This window comes from Lathamus discolor, chromosome 4 (assembly GCF_037157495.1).
Source record: "Lathamus discolor isolate bLatDis1 chromosome 4, bLatDis1.hap1, whole genome shotgun sequence".
Taxonomy (NCBI): domain Eukaryota; kingdom Metazoa; phylum Chordata; class Aves; order Psittaciformes; family Psittacidae; genus Lathamus; species Lathamus discolor.
Window position 1 is genome coordinate 18,653,547 of NC_088887.1, and position 14,681 is coordinate 18,668,227.

The window sequence follows — 14,681 nt, forward strand, 5'->3', positions numbered from 1 at the left end:
TCTTCTACTAATTGTGAAGTGGAGAGCTAGTCTAGGTCCACTTCCCACCTCTGTGCTCATTTCTTTATTGAGAGCAAGAAGCTGTAAAAGATGCAGGATGCTGCATTGCTGAAGTTTTAGTTTTAAAAATGTTGCTCTGAGAGGTGACCCTGTTTCTTTTAATTCCTTTTGATTTACATCTTTCTTACCTGAATTTGGGAGATGACTATAGCTCTCTAATGAGTGGCAGTTTCCCCAAAATACAAGAATGTTTTACAGCAACAGTCAATACAAGTCTTGTATTTGCAGTGCCTGTGCTTAAGGCATGTCACTAACCACACATCTGAAAGGTGCCATCTACTCAAGGCATCATGAATGAAAAACTAAAATGAACTAAAGTTAGCCCTTTATCTCTGTCCCTCCTCCCTCCCCCCCTTTTTTTTTCTTTATTTTTAAGAAAAGACAATGGTGTACTTCTGAAAAGTGACAGCCTTTCTTTAAAAGTAACACTTCTTCCTTTTGTCTTTGTTTCTCCATCGATTTTGCTTCTTGTAGAGGTGCCTTACTCAGTCTCAATCCAGGGACTTTAGGTGGTGCTCTCAGCCCGGCCCTGATGAGCAACAGTACACTGGCAACTATTCAAGGTCAGTAGTGTTCCTTTTAATGCATCTCTGTCATACAACTTCAGTTTATGAGCTTCTTTTTTTCCTATCAGAAAAGAATACTGACTCCTCAGCAGTGGATATAAATGTTTTAGGAATAAAGGTTTTACCAAATTCAAATGTGCAAATACATTCTATGTATCATAGAGATAAGAGCAGGTACAGCTTCATAGTGGAGATTAGAACTGTGTTATGATCTTGTAGTGATTTACACAAGGCATTTTAAGATACTGAATGTGATCTGGAATTTATTTTGTTATTTTTCTCTCTTTGGCATGTATTTACAGTAGGTTAGAGATTTGCTTTTTATGGCTTCTCTAGCATAAGCTTGAGAAGACTTGTGTTGTGCTGAGGTCTGTTAGGAGGACAGTTCTGAGCAAGACTTGACCCTGAATTTTTGTCCTCATTTGTATTTAAAAAGAGCCCACAGCAAACAGTCCAATTCCTAAAGTCCTTAGGTATAACTTTAAATCCATAAATTCTCATTAAGAGGAGTAAAGATTTACTTTGGAAGCGCCACACAGCAAGAGTTGTTCTCAGTTCATGGTTTGTGATCTGTAAAAAATAGATAGTGCAAGTACCTAAAGAGTTAGCTAACCTACATATTAAAATATAATCTAAACCAGCTTAATAAATCTTGTTTCCAGAGTACAAGAAAGAACCATTTTGTAGTGTCACAGTTAAATTTAGGAGATCATAATCTAAGGCAAACTGAACCCTGTAGACCTTTGAAAGTAAGTTGTAACAGAGGTTGTATATTGACATTTAAAATGTTATGTTCAGGGTTACATGACCTTCTTAATCTTGTGATAGCTGTCATTCCATTGTGGACACTCATCTCAGCGCTTTCCAATACAGGTTGCCTGAATGTAAAGTTTTTCCATGTCAGGAAACGGACCAGTATTGCACTTAAAGATCTGAAGAAAGACTCGATGGAATTAGCCTAGGAGCAGATGGCAAAAGTATTTTAGTATCTGCAAGGTCTTGTCCACTCTTCTTAAAGAGATGTTTTTTAAAACCCAACCTACAATGAGATGACTGTTGTTAGGGTTGTAGAGAGCATGCATATCAGAGAAAGGAAAATGCAGAGACCAGTTACTTTTAGGCACTTTTTATGCGCTTTTTGCATTATTGATTGATGTTCATTTTCCCTTTTCTAGCTCTTGCATCTGGTGGCTCTCTTCCAATAACATCACTGGATGCAACTGGAAACTTGGTGTTTGCCAATGCTGGAGGTACTCCTAACATTGTAACTGCCCCTCTATTCCTGAACCCTCAGAACCTTTCTCTGCTCACCAGCAATCCAGTTAGCTTGGTCTCTGCAGCTGCAGCCTCCGCAGGGGCCTCTGGACCAGTCGCCAGCCTTCACGCCACCTCCACCTCAGCAGAGTCCATCCAGAACTCTCTCCTCACGGTGGCCTCTGCGAGTGGGGCCACATCCACCACCACTACTGCCTCCAAGGCACAGTGAGCCGGGCCGAGCTGTGCTGCCAGCAGCCTGTTTCACTGTGAGGTGGGATTGGCTGCCAGCAGGGTTTATAAACTGAAAATGTGATGGGCATCCTCTCACCGTGTTGCTGGGGACAAGGGAGAGAAGGAAAAAGATATAAAAACCAAAAGCAAAACAGGAAGGATTTAAAGCTGAGACAGACATTTGCCTAATTTTATAATAAACACTGTCTTTTCAGGATCGCTTCATGGATCAGAGAACTTTCTAACCAAAAATGTAAAAAACAAAACAAAAAAAACCAAAAAACCAAAAACAAACAAACAAAAAAAACAAACCAAAAAAAAAAAACCCCCCAAAAAAACCCAAATCAAAAAACAAAAAAAAAAAAAAAACCACAAAAAAAGTAAAAGGACTACTTATCATTTCCAGCAGTCACAATGACAAGTTAAGGTGGGTTATCAACTCAAACATAGGAAGGGGATTTCCTGCTTCTTTTTGGTCTAAATATCTTTCTTTTTTAATTATCATTTTATAGGTCTGTTGTACAGGCCATTATGTCATACAAGGTGTTTATAATCGTATCAATTGTGTTGGGAGTTCCTTTCTTAACTGGTACAATTTAGGCAGGCCTGCATTACTGGTGTATCTCTATTATTATTATTATTATGATGATGATGATTATTTTTATATATATAGTTTGGACGCGTTTGTCTTTTGCTCCTGGGTTATATTCAGTGAGCTCCCACACCACAGGGGGAGGGCAGGAGGGTGGAGAGGAAGAATGGAGCACAAATAGACTTTCTGTCCTCATCTTCTGGGAACATTCTGAACAGTTTCCTCATCTCTGAATTTGTCTAATTGTTACTTGTAGGTGTCAGAAAAATTTCTGTTCATTACTGTTGCAGGAAGTTTGGTGTGGCAGTAGAGCTCATTGTGTGCAAACTTCCAGTCTGGTCTATGCTTTTTAAGCAAAGGTAGGAATTCGTTCTAAACTGCTGTTCTCTTTCCCTCAAATACTTAGACAAAATGGCCAAATTCTGCTCTTAGATTTGTGTGCAATGGGTCCTTTTTATGCCAGAGCATAGGATCTGACCTCCCAAGTCTAGATTGTATGACATATCAATGGCTCTTTTGTTCTGTTGATTCGATTTTGCTGTTAAGAGCATACACAAATATTTAAAAGCCGTTACCCAAACCAATTGGCGGCATGTAAAGCAGCATTTACAGTCCTATACTCCCTCTAGCTGAATTGGTACAGGACTTTAAGAGGTCAGATACTCTCTATTCATAGCAATATTTCTTTTCCGTTAATTCTGATGCTTCCAACATTGCATTTAGAAAAAACTTTCTAGTAAAAAAGTGCTCTGGCTACGAAACACAACAATATGAGAACAGAAGTTACCATCATTGATGCCAACACAATTGAACTGACTCTGGGGCTTTGCACATACCTGGGTGATCTCGTGTAGTGTCTGAGCTGTGATGCTGCTAGTAATGTAAAAATGGCAGTAAGCATCTCTGACCAGTGCCTCAGGGTTTGCCTGCCACTGTAACTGTCTTTTCAAAGTTGATTCTGATCCATGTGGCAAGTGGTATTTACATAGATGAGGAAGAGTAATGAACTGTACTGAAGTTAGATCTGTATATTCTTAAATATACAGTCTAGTATCTGAACCAAAAAAAAAAAATAATTTAAAAAGAGAAGACTGGATCACTGCAATGCAGTTCACTTTGAACTTTCCGTTCCTGATGGATTTAAGGTTTAAGATTTAAATGTTTCTGCCATGTGTATAAAACTAAACTACTTTTAGCTAGCGAGGGTATTAAAAGAGTACCTTTCCCCCACCTTCTTTTCTTTTGTCACCAGAGTGTCCTAAAATAATGAGCAGATGCAGCTATGTTCATTTTGTTGATGATTCAGGGGGATCCTGGAGAGTCTCATCCAAGATCCAGAAGGCAGCAACTTTAAACTTTATATATGCTTTGGTTTGTAACCTGAGCATGTGAGATTTTGTGTTTGCACTCAAGTGGCAGAACCCCTTACCTTTCCCCCCACCCCCCACCATGGTTTTGCTCTGTTCATCTGTAACTCTCCACCTTCCTGTTTTACTGAATATCTAAGCCAGTTATCCCTAAAACTTCAAAACTAGTGAACTGCAAGCGGGGAAGCTAACAAATGTCCGTCCACCGTTTCTAATGTGTTTTTGATTATTTTTATGTTTTATTTTTTTAAAACTAAGCTTGAACCAAAGTCAATTTCTAGCAAGCTGCTGTACTAATGGACTAGTTTGTATAAGTGCAGTTCAGATGCAGAGAGGCGATAGATGCTACTGACAATTTCTTTTTCATTTGTCTCTTGTTTTTATTAATTTTATAAAAAGTTGCTGCTTGTTTTTAATTATGTTTTTTTGGTTGGTTGGTAATTTCTGTTATCCTTGGGGCAGACTCTTAACTGGATTTTAATTTTTCTTTTGTTTGATGTGTAAATAGAATGGCAATGTCAGGGGATTGTTAATCCAACAGGTCCCACCGTCATCCCACCAGTATGGATAAATCTAAGTATTTTTGCTTGATGACTTCAGGCTGTGCTGGAGACTTTTAGGGCTAGGAATAATCCTCAGAAATGGAAATGGCCCAGTGTAATAGCTTCAGAGCAGTAAAAGGTATAGGTGGGTGAGCTTCAGGGAGGTAGGGAAGAAGTGGAAGAGTTGATGCTGGTGCCAGCTATGTTGGTCTGAAGGCCATAGCACAGACCACAGTTTCTACCAAAGGAAAGCAAGTCCCTGGGACTTGAGTTCAGTAAGAGGATGGAGAAACGTTCATTCCTGACTGAAAGTTACCACTTTCATGCCTGTACAAAAATGCCATTTATCAGGAAACCTTTTTTGTTGCAGTGGGGGATACTACCGGTCTTTTCCCCGATGTATCCTCCACTCCCAAAGGGTTTTGTGGTGGGGTTGGGGGCATGATCCTTGGGTATATGTAGGAAACACAAAGAAAGGTGGGCCTTAAATCAGTGGAAAATCCTCTCCACAGTTCAGAGAGACTGTGCCATTAGCTGTCTGAATGAGTTTTCATGTCCCATTCTTGCTGATTTGTGATTGGGAGAGGGTCTTGTTGAGTACATATCTGGAACACTAATGCAGCTTGGATGGTTTATTTATTATAAAAATCTGCTTTTTTTCCTGACTACCTTTGCATTGGTCACATGGCTTTGGTGTGAGCACCTTATATCCCCTTACCCTCTTCCTCTCTACCTTGTGAACCTTCCTGGGGCCCAGATTCCAGGGTATTTCTTAGCAAGTCTTTCTCTGAGAGAAACTGAAAGCTCAGAGTAACCACATATCCAGGATGTGTTTGGTATTGCTTGCGGAAGCTGACATAATACCCAGACAGCACGTATTCTGTGATGTCTGTTACCAGTGTCCTCTGATTCATTGTCCTAAGGCATCCCAGTGATTGACTCCTGGAGCCTGCTTTTCATCCCTAGCAGTGTTTTGTCTCATGGATGTTGGCTGTCTCCAGTGTGTAGGTGAAATCAGATTGGCAGTGGATGTACATCTGCCTAGGTAGAGCACATATGCTCCTTCAAGAGCATGAAAGGAATATGAGATCATGTACTAGAATTTAACAGAAGGGGGTGTGTGTGTGTGTTAAATCATAATCACGCTGATATTGATGCATCTGAAAAGATACAATAACAATTGCATATAGACCTAGTAAATATGATTGAAAGGAATTTCATAGCATGTTAGAAAAGGATAATAGCATCTCTTTTTCAGAGTTCCATGTCTCCATATTTAAAGATGTATGGGTTGCCTTTTATAGCTGAAAGCATAAAGAGAAGGTGAAAAACTCTATGTATAGCCAAGGACGGTTAGCTCAAAAAGCGAGAGATTTACAGGGACACAAATACTGATATGCCCTGAAGGTCAGGAACAGTTTAGGAAATGGCTTCAGGGTGAGGTTGTTGTAGGCTGGTGGTGAAGTTCTTCCTGGTGTTAAGAAAACGTATTCCAGTTTGGCTTTAGCAAACTTTTGCTACTTGATCTCCTCAGAACACACTCTCTGTAGTCACCGTAGAATGATTCATGAAGAGCTCATAGAAAGTGCACACAGATACAGCTGCTTACAAGAGTCACAACATCTGTCTATTTAATCTCCTTAGGAGGATTTATTTTGTTTCTGAGTTAGGGTGCAGTGTTAGTCTAAGCACGTTTGTATAATTTTCCTCTGAGATAGTGCCTATGTGCATGCACTCAGTTGTTAGGGGAGGTACCATGCTTCTTACATGCACAAGTATCTCATTTATAAGTGTATTTTTTTCCCCAGCCCATAGGCTAACTTGTGAGTAACTTATGATGACACATCAGTGTCCTGCTCCTTCTCAGGATCTTCTGCTTCAGTAAATAGTTGCTGAAACACAAGTTAAATTGGATTGAAAAAGACATTTTTCCGTGAATGGGAAATCTGTGTTTGGCTGAACCAGCAAGGAGAACATACTCAGAAGTTAGTCAGATCTTCATGTAGGAATGTGCTGCTGCTATTGCTCAATACTTTGGTTTGAGTGCTAGTGAGGTTATCTTGTAAGAGAAAGCTAAAATGCTAGAACATTAAGAGGAAGACGTGTATTCTGATGGCTCAAATTGTAGACTTTTTAGGACATCAGAAGCTTTGGATTTTAATTTTCTCTTTAAATGAACAGGCTGACAAAGAGGTTTTCAGTGGAAACAGTATAGCTCCTGATGCATTTGGAGCTACAGTTTGTGATTTTTGCACCTTCTAAGTGAATCAGGGAGAAGCCAACACTGAGCGAAGAAGCTGTCTGCTGATCTTATATGTAAGTTCTTTCACAGTATGATAGTGTTTAAGTTGAACAAGAGCAATACACTGCCTTTATTTTTACCCCTTTTCTTATTTTAATTTTACATACTTAACAGTGAGAATCAAATGTAGACAAAGATTTGATACTTCTGATTATCTTTTGGTATCTTGCCAAAATCTTTTAGGATAATCAATTCCTTTTAAAAAAGCATAGAAAGAACCAGTTTTGCTCAGGGGGCAATAAGGGAATGGCTGTAACCAAAACATGTTGGAGAAAATTCTCCATGTGCATCCATGCCTACAGGTGTGTAATAGGAAATTTTGTTTGGTTGGGTTTTTTACTTCTCTTGGAACTACAACATAATGTTATGATTCATTTTAATGTTTAAATATTGACCTGTGTAAGCCTTGTGTTGTGCTTTTGCTCAGCACAGATTTCTGCAGTTAAGCTACTGAAGGAGACAGCAGAATTAATTCCTGAACTGTGTGCACATTCCTGCAGAGCAGCGTTCTTTAAAAGAGAAATTCCATCTGTCTTTGTTACAAATGGAGGAGAACCCATTACACCTGGAACCATACCAGAGATACTAAGCCAAAACAACATCTAATTTATCTTAAATGTCAGTTGATATTTTCTTAGATAAAAATTTACTTCACAAAATCACCTGAGAGAGACAAGTTGCTTCTCATGTTCATTAGAGTATTTTAGGACAGACAGTCCAAACTTTCAATGATGCTGGTTTTAAACAAGAAGTGTAAAATGCAGATCTATTTATTGCCACATTAACTTTATTAAGAGTCACTATTACCCTGTTCCTGTTCTGCCTGAAATGGCTCAGTGGTGTTTATCCACAGGGCCTGGTAGATACAGCTGTTGGATATACACCTGTTACCTAGGGTGGAGTGTTGTACCAAAGGAGGCAGCTGGCCTGCTGCCCCCACTGGGTTTATGGCTGTCAGTCCTCACATAGCCCGCTCAAATTCCTTTATATTTTTGCAACCAATACCTCTTACTTCTTCCTTCCTTTCCAGAATACTATAGCAACGCAGAATTCAGTATGCATACCTTGCAGAGGTTTTACCCTTTTTAGTCATTAAATCTCACTCCTGTTGCTACTCATGAGTCCTTCTCTTCTTTCCGGCAGGGAGACCTCTAAAATACTTTAAAGATTTTTGACAGAGGAGGCTTTGTCGTAGAGTTATTGACTTACAGTTTGCAATTTCTTAAAATGTTCATATCTTTGGCTCTATGATCTGAAAGGTACCTGGTTCCCTGTATGTCAGTGCATACTGGCATAGTATTGTCAGTATGCTATAGTAAGTGCTTTGGGAATGATGAAGCAATTCCCATACTTGCATATCTTCACAAACACACAGAGTAAAGCATGAAAAAGAACATGGTTTTTGGTCAGCTTACCTATCTTCATAACATCCCAGGACATTTGTGCTCTGAGCTTTTTTCTGGTGGGATGCTGTTAGGAGAGTGTTAGGAAGATTGCACTGGAATTACAAATTGTTTAACTGTGGGAGAAAAGACACCTTGTAGTTGAGTTGACAAGTAAGGTCAGCATGTAGAACATATCGGGTAGTTCTTTTCTGACCATATTCCTAAAACCAAAGCAGCTACTGGGCTTCGTCTTGGGGCTGCTTTTAGCTCTGGCAACGATACACTGCTAAGAACTGTCCGTAACTGGAATTATCTGGGCCCCCTCCCTCCCTTACTCTCTCCTTTCTCCCTTCTTGTTCCTTCCCCCATCTTCTCTCAGCAAAAGGTAGCACCATACAGCTCTGAGAACAATACTTGTGGGTAGCAGTTTGCTTCTGGCACCTTCATAAAATACCTCAACATAGCTTAGCATTGTCGCAGAACTGGTTTTAAACTGAAAAAATCAGAAGAGAAAAGCAAACTTTATAAATAGTGGAGATAATTCTAGCTGTAGAGTTTAGTTGAACTGATGTTTATTGATAAACATGATTATGCTGTATGTATTTGAGATCCTGTTTATAGGTTACAACTTTATAGGGTCGGGTGGGTGTGGGTGGATGTTGGGGGCAGAGAAGGGGTTGACTGTGTTAGAAGGAAAATGTTTGCTCATGAATTTTTTTCCTTGTATCTGTCTTGCCAAAGGAAACATTTTGTTGCTCCTGCGTTTGGGGTTGTTGTTTGGTTGGTTTATCTGTGGTCTAATCTGCAGCACAGCACGTGGTGGCATGCAGGTTACTGATTGGGTTGCTGTTCAGGGTCCTTTCGAGTGTGCGCACACTTCCCTCCCTCTTGGCCTTTCCTTGCCCTGTTCTGGGATCTAAAGATGAGGCAACGCGTATCCGGGAGGCTCAGGGGAAAGAAGATGGCTGTACTGGGTTAGAATCAACCTTGGTGGTGTAAATCCATTTCACTTAGTTAAGTTGCTCCAGAGCTGAACTGGGTTCTTTGCGTTTGACTTTGGGGAGGGAGAAGAATGGTTGTTGCATCTTAATCTATCTGGGAGAGCAAAAGTGAAACAGGTTCCTTTTATCCCCCTTGTCTTGTTACTGAATGTAGGGCTTGTAGTGCTTGATAATAGGTGGAAAACTTTTTAAACACTTCCTTTTTCTAATAGCAATGCTAATCCTGTCTAGACCAAAAACTATGAAAGAAGAAACCAAACTGAGAAGTGAAAGCTAACCTACTCCTAACACTTGGCTGGTATGCCAGAAAGGGTGGGAATACTGAGACAGACGTGGGAGAGGAGCTTTGAGCGATTGCTGGCAAGGGAGTGGGTCGTTCTCCTGGCGTATGTCTTGATGTTGCGGCGGGAGTAGCAGAAGAGTGAGTGGTTATTGCCTTGGGAGGGTGTTGCAGCCCCCTCAATCTGGACTCCAAGGCTCCCTTCTCATTTCCCTTCAAAGTGGACGGAATGGGAGGAGAAGGGAGGGATGTGCATGGGTGTGTGTGCAGGTGCTTGTGTGCGCAAGCGTGTGCGCTTGGCTGTGTGTGGTGGTCAGGAGAGGTGGGTTTCCAAAGGAGCTCAGCTATGCTAGGGCAGGCAAATTTCCAGTGGCCTCGCAGAGAACCAGTCACTGATAAGTTGTCAGCTCTGCTGTTCTCAGAGCGGGTAAGAGAAAAAGCTGGGTGGGGTGGTTTTGAGCTTTGGGTCAGTGTCCCTTCTTGTAAGGACCTTGTCTCTTGTGGGTGTTCCCGCCTTTGCTGCAGAGTTGCTTTGGCTCTATGGTGACAAATGGTGTGGGGACTTGCCCAGTGCTGCAGGTCTGAGGCTGATGTTGGGATACAGTCAGGGAAAACTGTTTCTTTCCTTCGAATGTGGAAGCAGTGTAGTCCAAGGTCAGAGTCTGTTCAACAGCTTTTGTATACGGTCTTTCTCTTATGGGAGGGACCTCGAAGACTCCTTTCTTTGCTCCCCAAAGTAGCCTTGTACATGTTCATGTATCGTGCCATTGGGCTGAGTTGTTTTATCAGTGAGCTCTTGTGAAGAAAGGGAAGGAGGAAGGGGGAGAGGTGGGTTGTCCAGCTACTCTTCCTCCTGACACCAGTCAGGTTGCAGAACTTCACTGAAAGCTTTACTAATAGAATTGTTGTTCTGACATTATGTAAAAGTGGTATTAATATTGTGTGACTTTTCAAAGAGCTAGTTAGATTTATAGATAGGTAATAGGGATTTTGAAGAAATGACTTCTCAAAGAAAAGAGCACTTGGAACAAAAGAAGTGGAAAACAAAGTGTGCTTTAAGGAAAACAAATCTGAGGAAGGAAATGAAACAGCTTGTGGGAGGCAAGGGAAGATGATACCCTTTGGCGTTCCTTAGTGCTGCTGAGGCTCAGCCCCAGAACTGGAACATACCCCCTCTGCCTTATTTCATCTCTCTACCAAACAGGACATTGTCAAGTAGCTCAGAACAAAAGGCTGATCTGTCTTAAGACTGTGTTGGTCTGCTGGTGTATATTCACTGGCAGAGCTTTACATAAAACCATGAGATACTTAATTTATCACGTTAGCATCCCCTTTCCTCCCCACATTCTCTCATCTGTTGTAGGCCCCACTTCAGGATTCATACTGCCTTTGCTGAATTGTATAGCAGCAGCTACTTAAGCCCTGTTCCCTGAATGTGGTAGTGTTGTGTGCAGATGATGCTGGCATGTTGCGGTGCTCTAGAAGTCTGAAATGACTGAAACAGAAGGAAACCCAAGACCATGGCAGTGGCATGCCAAGGGGCAAACTATGCAGATTGCACAACCCCCTTGAGCGAGAGCACCTGTGACAGTGTCCTGAGAGCAAGGCAGTTCAGACAAACCCATTAGTTCTTCCCCCATTCACTCTCCACGTGTCAGCCTCTGTGACCCCGGTGCTTCCTGCACCTGAGTGAGTTCAAAGGGAAAGTGCAACACAAAAAACTTGGAGATCAGTGCCGCTCCCCACGAGTTCTGGGGAGCCGGCATGGGCCTCTGTGTGAGGCAGGAAGGGATCACTGCAGAGCTGTCAGCGGGTGGTTTGCAGGATCTGGAGCAGCTCTGGTCCCCAGGGGTGCCTTGCATGCCAGCCATCTGTGGGAAGGACCTGGGCAGTGGTAGCTGCTTCATTCCTGCCGGTGCTATTGTTCCATTTCCTTCCTCTGTGGTAGTATCTAAGGCTAGGTGTGAGTAGGTGTGGGGTGTTTATCCGCCACAGGTACAGGAGCTGTCGTATACCTCATTTCTAACTCGTAACTGAGTAACTTGCTTTAACTTTCTCCAAACCCTACAGAGTTGCCAAGTCTGCCGTCCCTCCTTTGATTAACACAGAACTCTGGCCTATAGCACCCCGTGACCTGCAACCTGAGGAGTGACCCCCTAACACCTCTGAATGTTGCTGCTTAAAAGCTACTGCAAAGTGAGGGCAAATTGCAATCGTATCTTTATTTCCTTTGGTTACAAGGGGTCCTCTTGATTAGTCTGTGAATATCTATCCCCTTCCCTCCACTGTCCACAGAAAAGGGCTGCCTGTGCTGCATTTCCCACTCTGGGGCAGCGGGGCTGCACTGAGCTCCAGGGCTTGGAGGCGTGCTCAGCCCGGTGCTGTGTACATGCTACTCACTTTTTAACATGACCAAAAACAAGAAACAAAAACAAGAAAAACAAAGGAAAAAGAAAAAAAAACTCAAAATGTTTAATTTTCTTCTTTATTATTTGACAATCCTGTATTCCTTCCCCTGCTCCCCAACCTGGCCAGAAGCTGCATCCTTAACCTGATCCATCTTTATTTGAATGTAGTTTCCCCGTGGGAAAGAGAAGCTTTGTCAGGTCACGGAGGCTGCTATAAGTCGGGAGGGGGAGGTTTCTTTGTTTTGTTTTGTTCTTTTAAAATTTCCAGCCAAAACCAAAGATTTCCTAATGATTGTATAAACTCAAAACAAACAAACAAACCAAAGACGAAGGGCGTCTTCGGCACCAAGCCCACCTGTGAGGCCGGGCCTGGCTGGGGCAACCGTCTCTGAGTTCTGGCCCAGGGGCTGCCCCAGGTGAGGGGATGCTGCCCCAGGCCAGCCTCTGGAATGCCCTGGGCACAAATTCGTGGGCCCAGGTGCTAGAAGAGTGTAAGCCTTGGGCTTTGCAGGTGGGTTGAGGAGCTGAAGACTTGGGTGCAGGATTGGCTGCTCTGCTGGGTGCTTTAACCCTCTGGGGGCTGGGTGATGTTGATTAATACACACTGAGGTGCACTTCTAAGCTTCCCCCCTCCCCCCATCACTGCTTGGAAGAGGCTGTCCTGTGTGAGAAATCCCTGAAAGAAGGAAAAGCAGCTTTTAATTTCTCCTCTAGTTCCTTTTTTCTAGATTTCTTTTCTTTTTGCAGCATCACTGTGCAACTATGCATTGTATTTCTCAACCTTTTATGCTAGGTAGATGCCTATGACTTTTTAACTTTTGGGGGGGGGTGCAAATGGAGGAACTTTTTACATGGATCTTTTTAATCTCAGTTGATTGGGGGGTGTTTGGTTCTAGGGTCATACAAGCTCTATCCCAAAGCAAAATCCAAATGTTAATATTATTAGCCTGATGCAGATACCAAAGATAATTTCTTTCCTGCAGAACCTTAGACTTGTGTATTAAGTACGATTACCCAGCACTTGCATTAGTCTAACCTCAGTAATTCCAAAGCTTAGATGTATATTTTGGTATATTTCTGGGATATTAAAAAATTGTTGTTTAAATTCTTGTTTGTTTCAGTGTAATGCTCTTAAAGTCATAGCATGGAGAAAACTGAACTTGTCCTATTCTTAGTAGTTTGAAATAATAGTATTTTTGTATGTTTTGGGTGTGTCTATGTATGTATTAACAGTTTTCACTGCCTAGGTGTTCATAAATAAAGACAACAACTAAGAGTTTTTAAACTGTACATAATATTCCATGAGGAATTTCTACCAGACCACCAATTTGGATCACATTTTCACTGATGGCCACTCCTAACTGGGATTCTTTCTTTTTAAAGAGACAGCATGTTCTTTTGTTTTCCCCATGGACCTGAGGGTCTTTCTAAGCAGAAAGGGGTTTTCACTGTTCTAAGGGATGGGCCAAAGAGGAAGTAGCTTAAATTTTGATTTATAAAACCAGTATTTAATACATTAGTTTGTAAACTGACCCTCTGCACAAGGAATGGAGAGTGGAAAACCAAGCCCATTCTTCTAAAGCCAGTAAGGGTTTCCAGAGAGGCAAGGATCTGTGAGTGCTTGTAGCACCTGGGCAGTCCCTTTTCACTTTGTTTCTGCTTAAGACAAACTTTGCGACTTGATGGTTTCACTGCTCTGTGCAGCTGCTTACACTGGCTGACAGGGTTTCTTTTGCTTGCCCTTCCTCTTACACTGCGTCTGTGGGTGTCAGGTCAGCAGAACAGTTGAAATGGAGGGCCATGTGGGAGTACCCATCCCCAAGCACAACCCAAACTCTTCTTGAGACTGAAATAGGAGTCCCACACATTTCAAAACCTTGCTGATCACACTAGGGGTGAGATGGAAGGCAAAATGCTGTCTCTTTAAAGATGTCCTGTATTACTATTATTTTCCCAGTGGTTGCCTACAGATAGCTGTAGGCATTGAGAGATTGTGTAGATTACAGTAAATCAGAATGAAAAGGTAGATTTTGTGTAGATGCATTTGTCTGCTGTAATTTTTTATATATATTAAACTTACTGTAATTGTACAGTTCATTTCTGTTGTAAACATCATTAAACCATTTTCCAAGTGTTTTAACATATATGCACTTGTTTGTAGTTTTTTTAACTGTGTTGGGAGAAGGAAAGCTAAGTCCATTTCTCCCAGTGCATCAAACTGGGCAGCACATTGTTTGGTCATGCTCTTGGTCTTGTCAAACCAGAGAAGAGCCCTGGTTTCTTTGCACACCATTTGAAGTGGCTGTTGTACTTCTGTGTTACCAATTCCTCTCCTAAAAGAAAACCAGCTTCAGTTCCTTCCTGAAGGCAGAGAGAAGACTCAGCTCATGAGTGTCCCCAAAACAACCACTAGATGCTGCTTGATGCGAGTTCCATTTATATATAAAGAGCTTAAAGGTTATTTCCCCCTCACCTCACTATGAATTTCTTCCCCATTGTTCAGTGGTTGGTATTCTATGACTGCCAAAACTTGTGACTTCTACATCTTGCAAATATGGTTGTCACCATTTAAAAAAAGAAAGCTATTTTCAGTACTCTCCATTCTTGCATCAAGAACATCATAAGTCAGTAGCAACGTTATCATAGCTTGTACCTTTCCCGCAGCTCTCCACCACACCTGCACACAGCCA

At 41.8% G+C, this 14,681-nt stretch overlaps 1 protein-coding gene across 5 annotated transcripts in view; it reads left to right on the top strand.

Annotated features, from left to right (window-relative positions):
• Positions 1 to 2,672, top strand: part of POU2F1 (POU class 2 homeobox 1) — a 118,974-nt gene extending 116,302 nt beyond the window's left edge. For all 5 annotated transcript variants that reach the window (XM_065676462.1, XM_065676458.1, XM_065676456.1 and 2 more), the window contains 2 exons: positions 535 to 623; positions 1,802 to 2,672. In XM_065676462.1, coding sequence (XP_065532534.1) covers positions 535 to 623; positions 1,802 to 2,112 — 400 coding nt within the window. In that variant the 3' untranslated portion in view covers positions 2,113 to 2,672. The remainder of the gene's footprint in view (positions 1 to 534; positions 624 to 1,801) is intronic.
• The last annotated feature ends 12,009 nt before the right edge of the window (positions 2,673 to 14,681 follow it).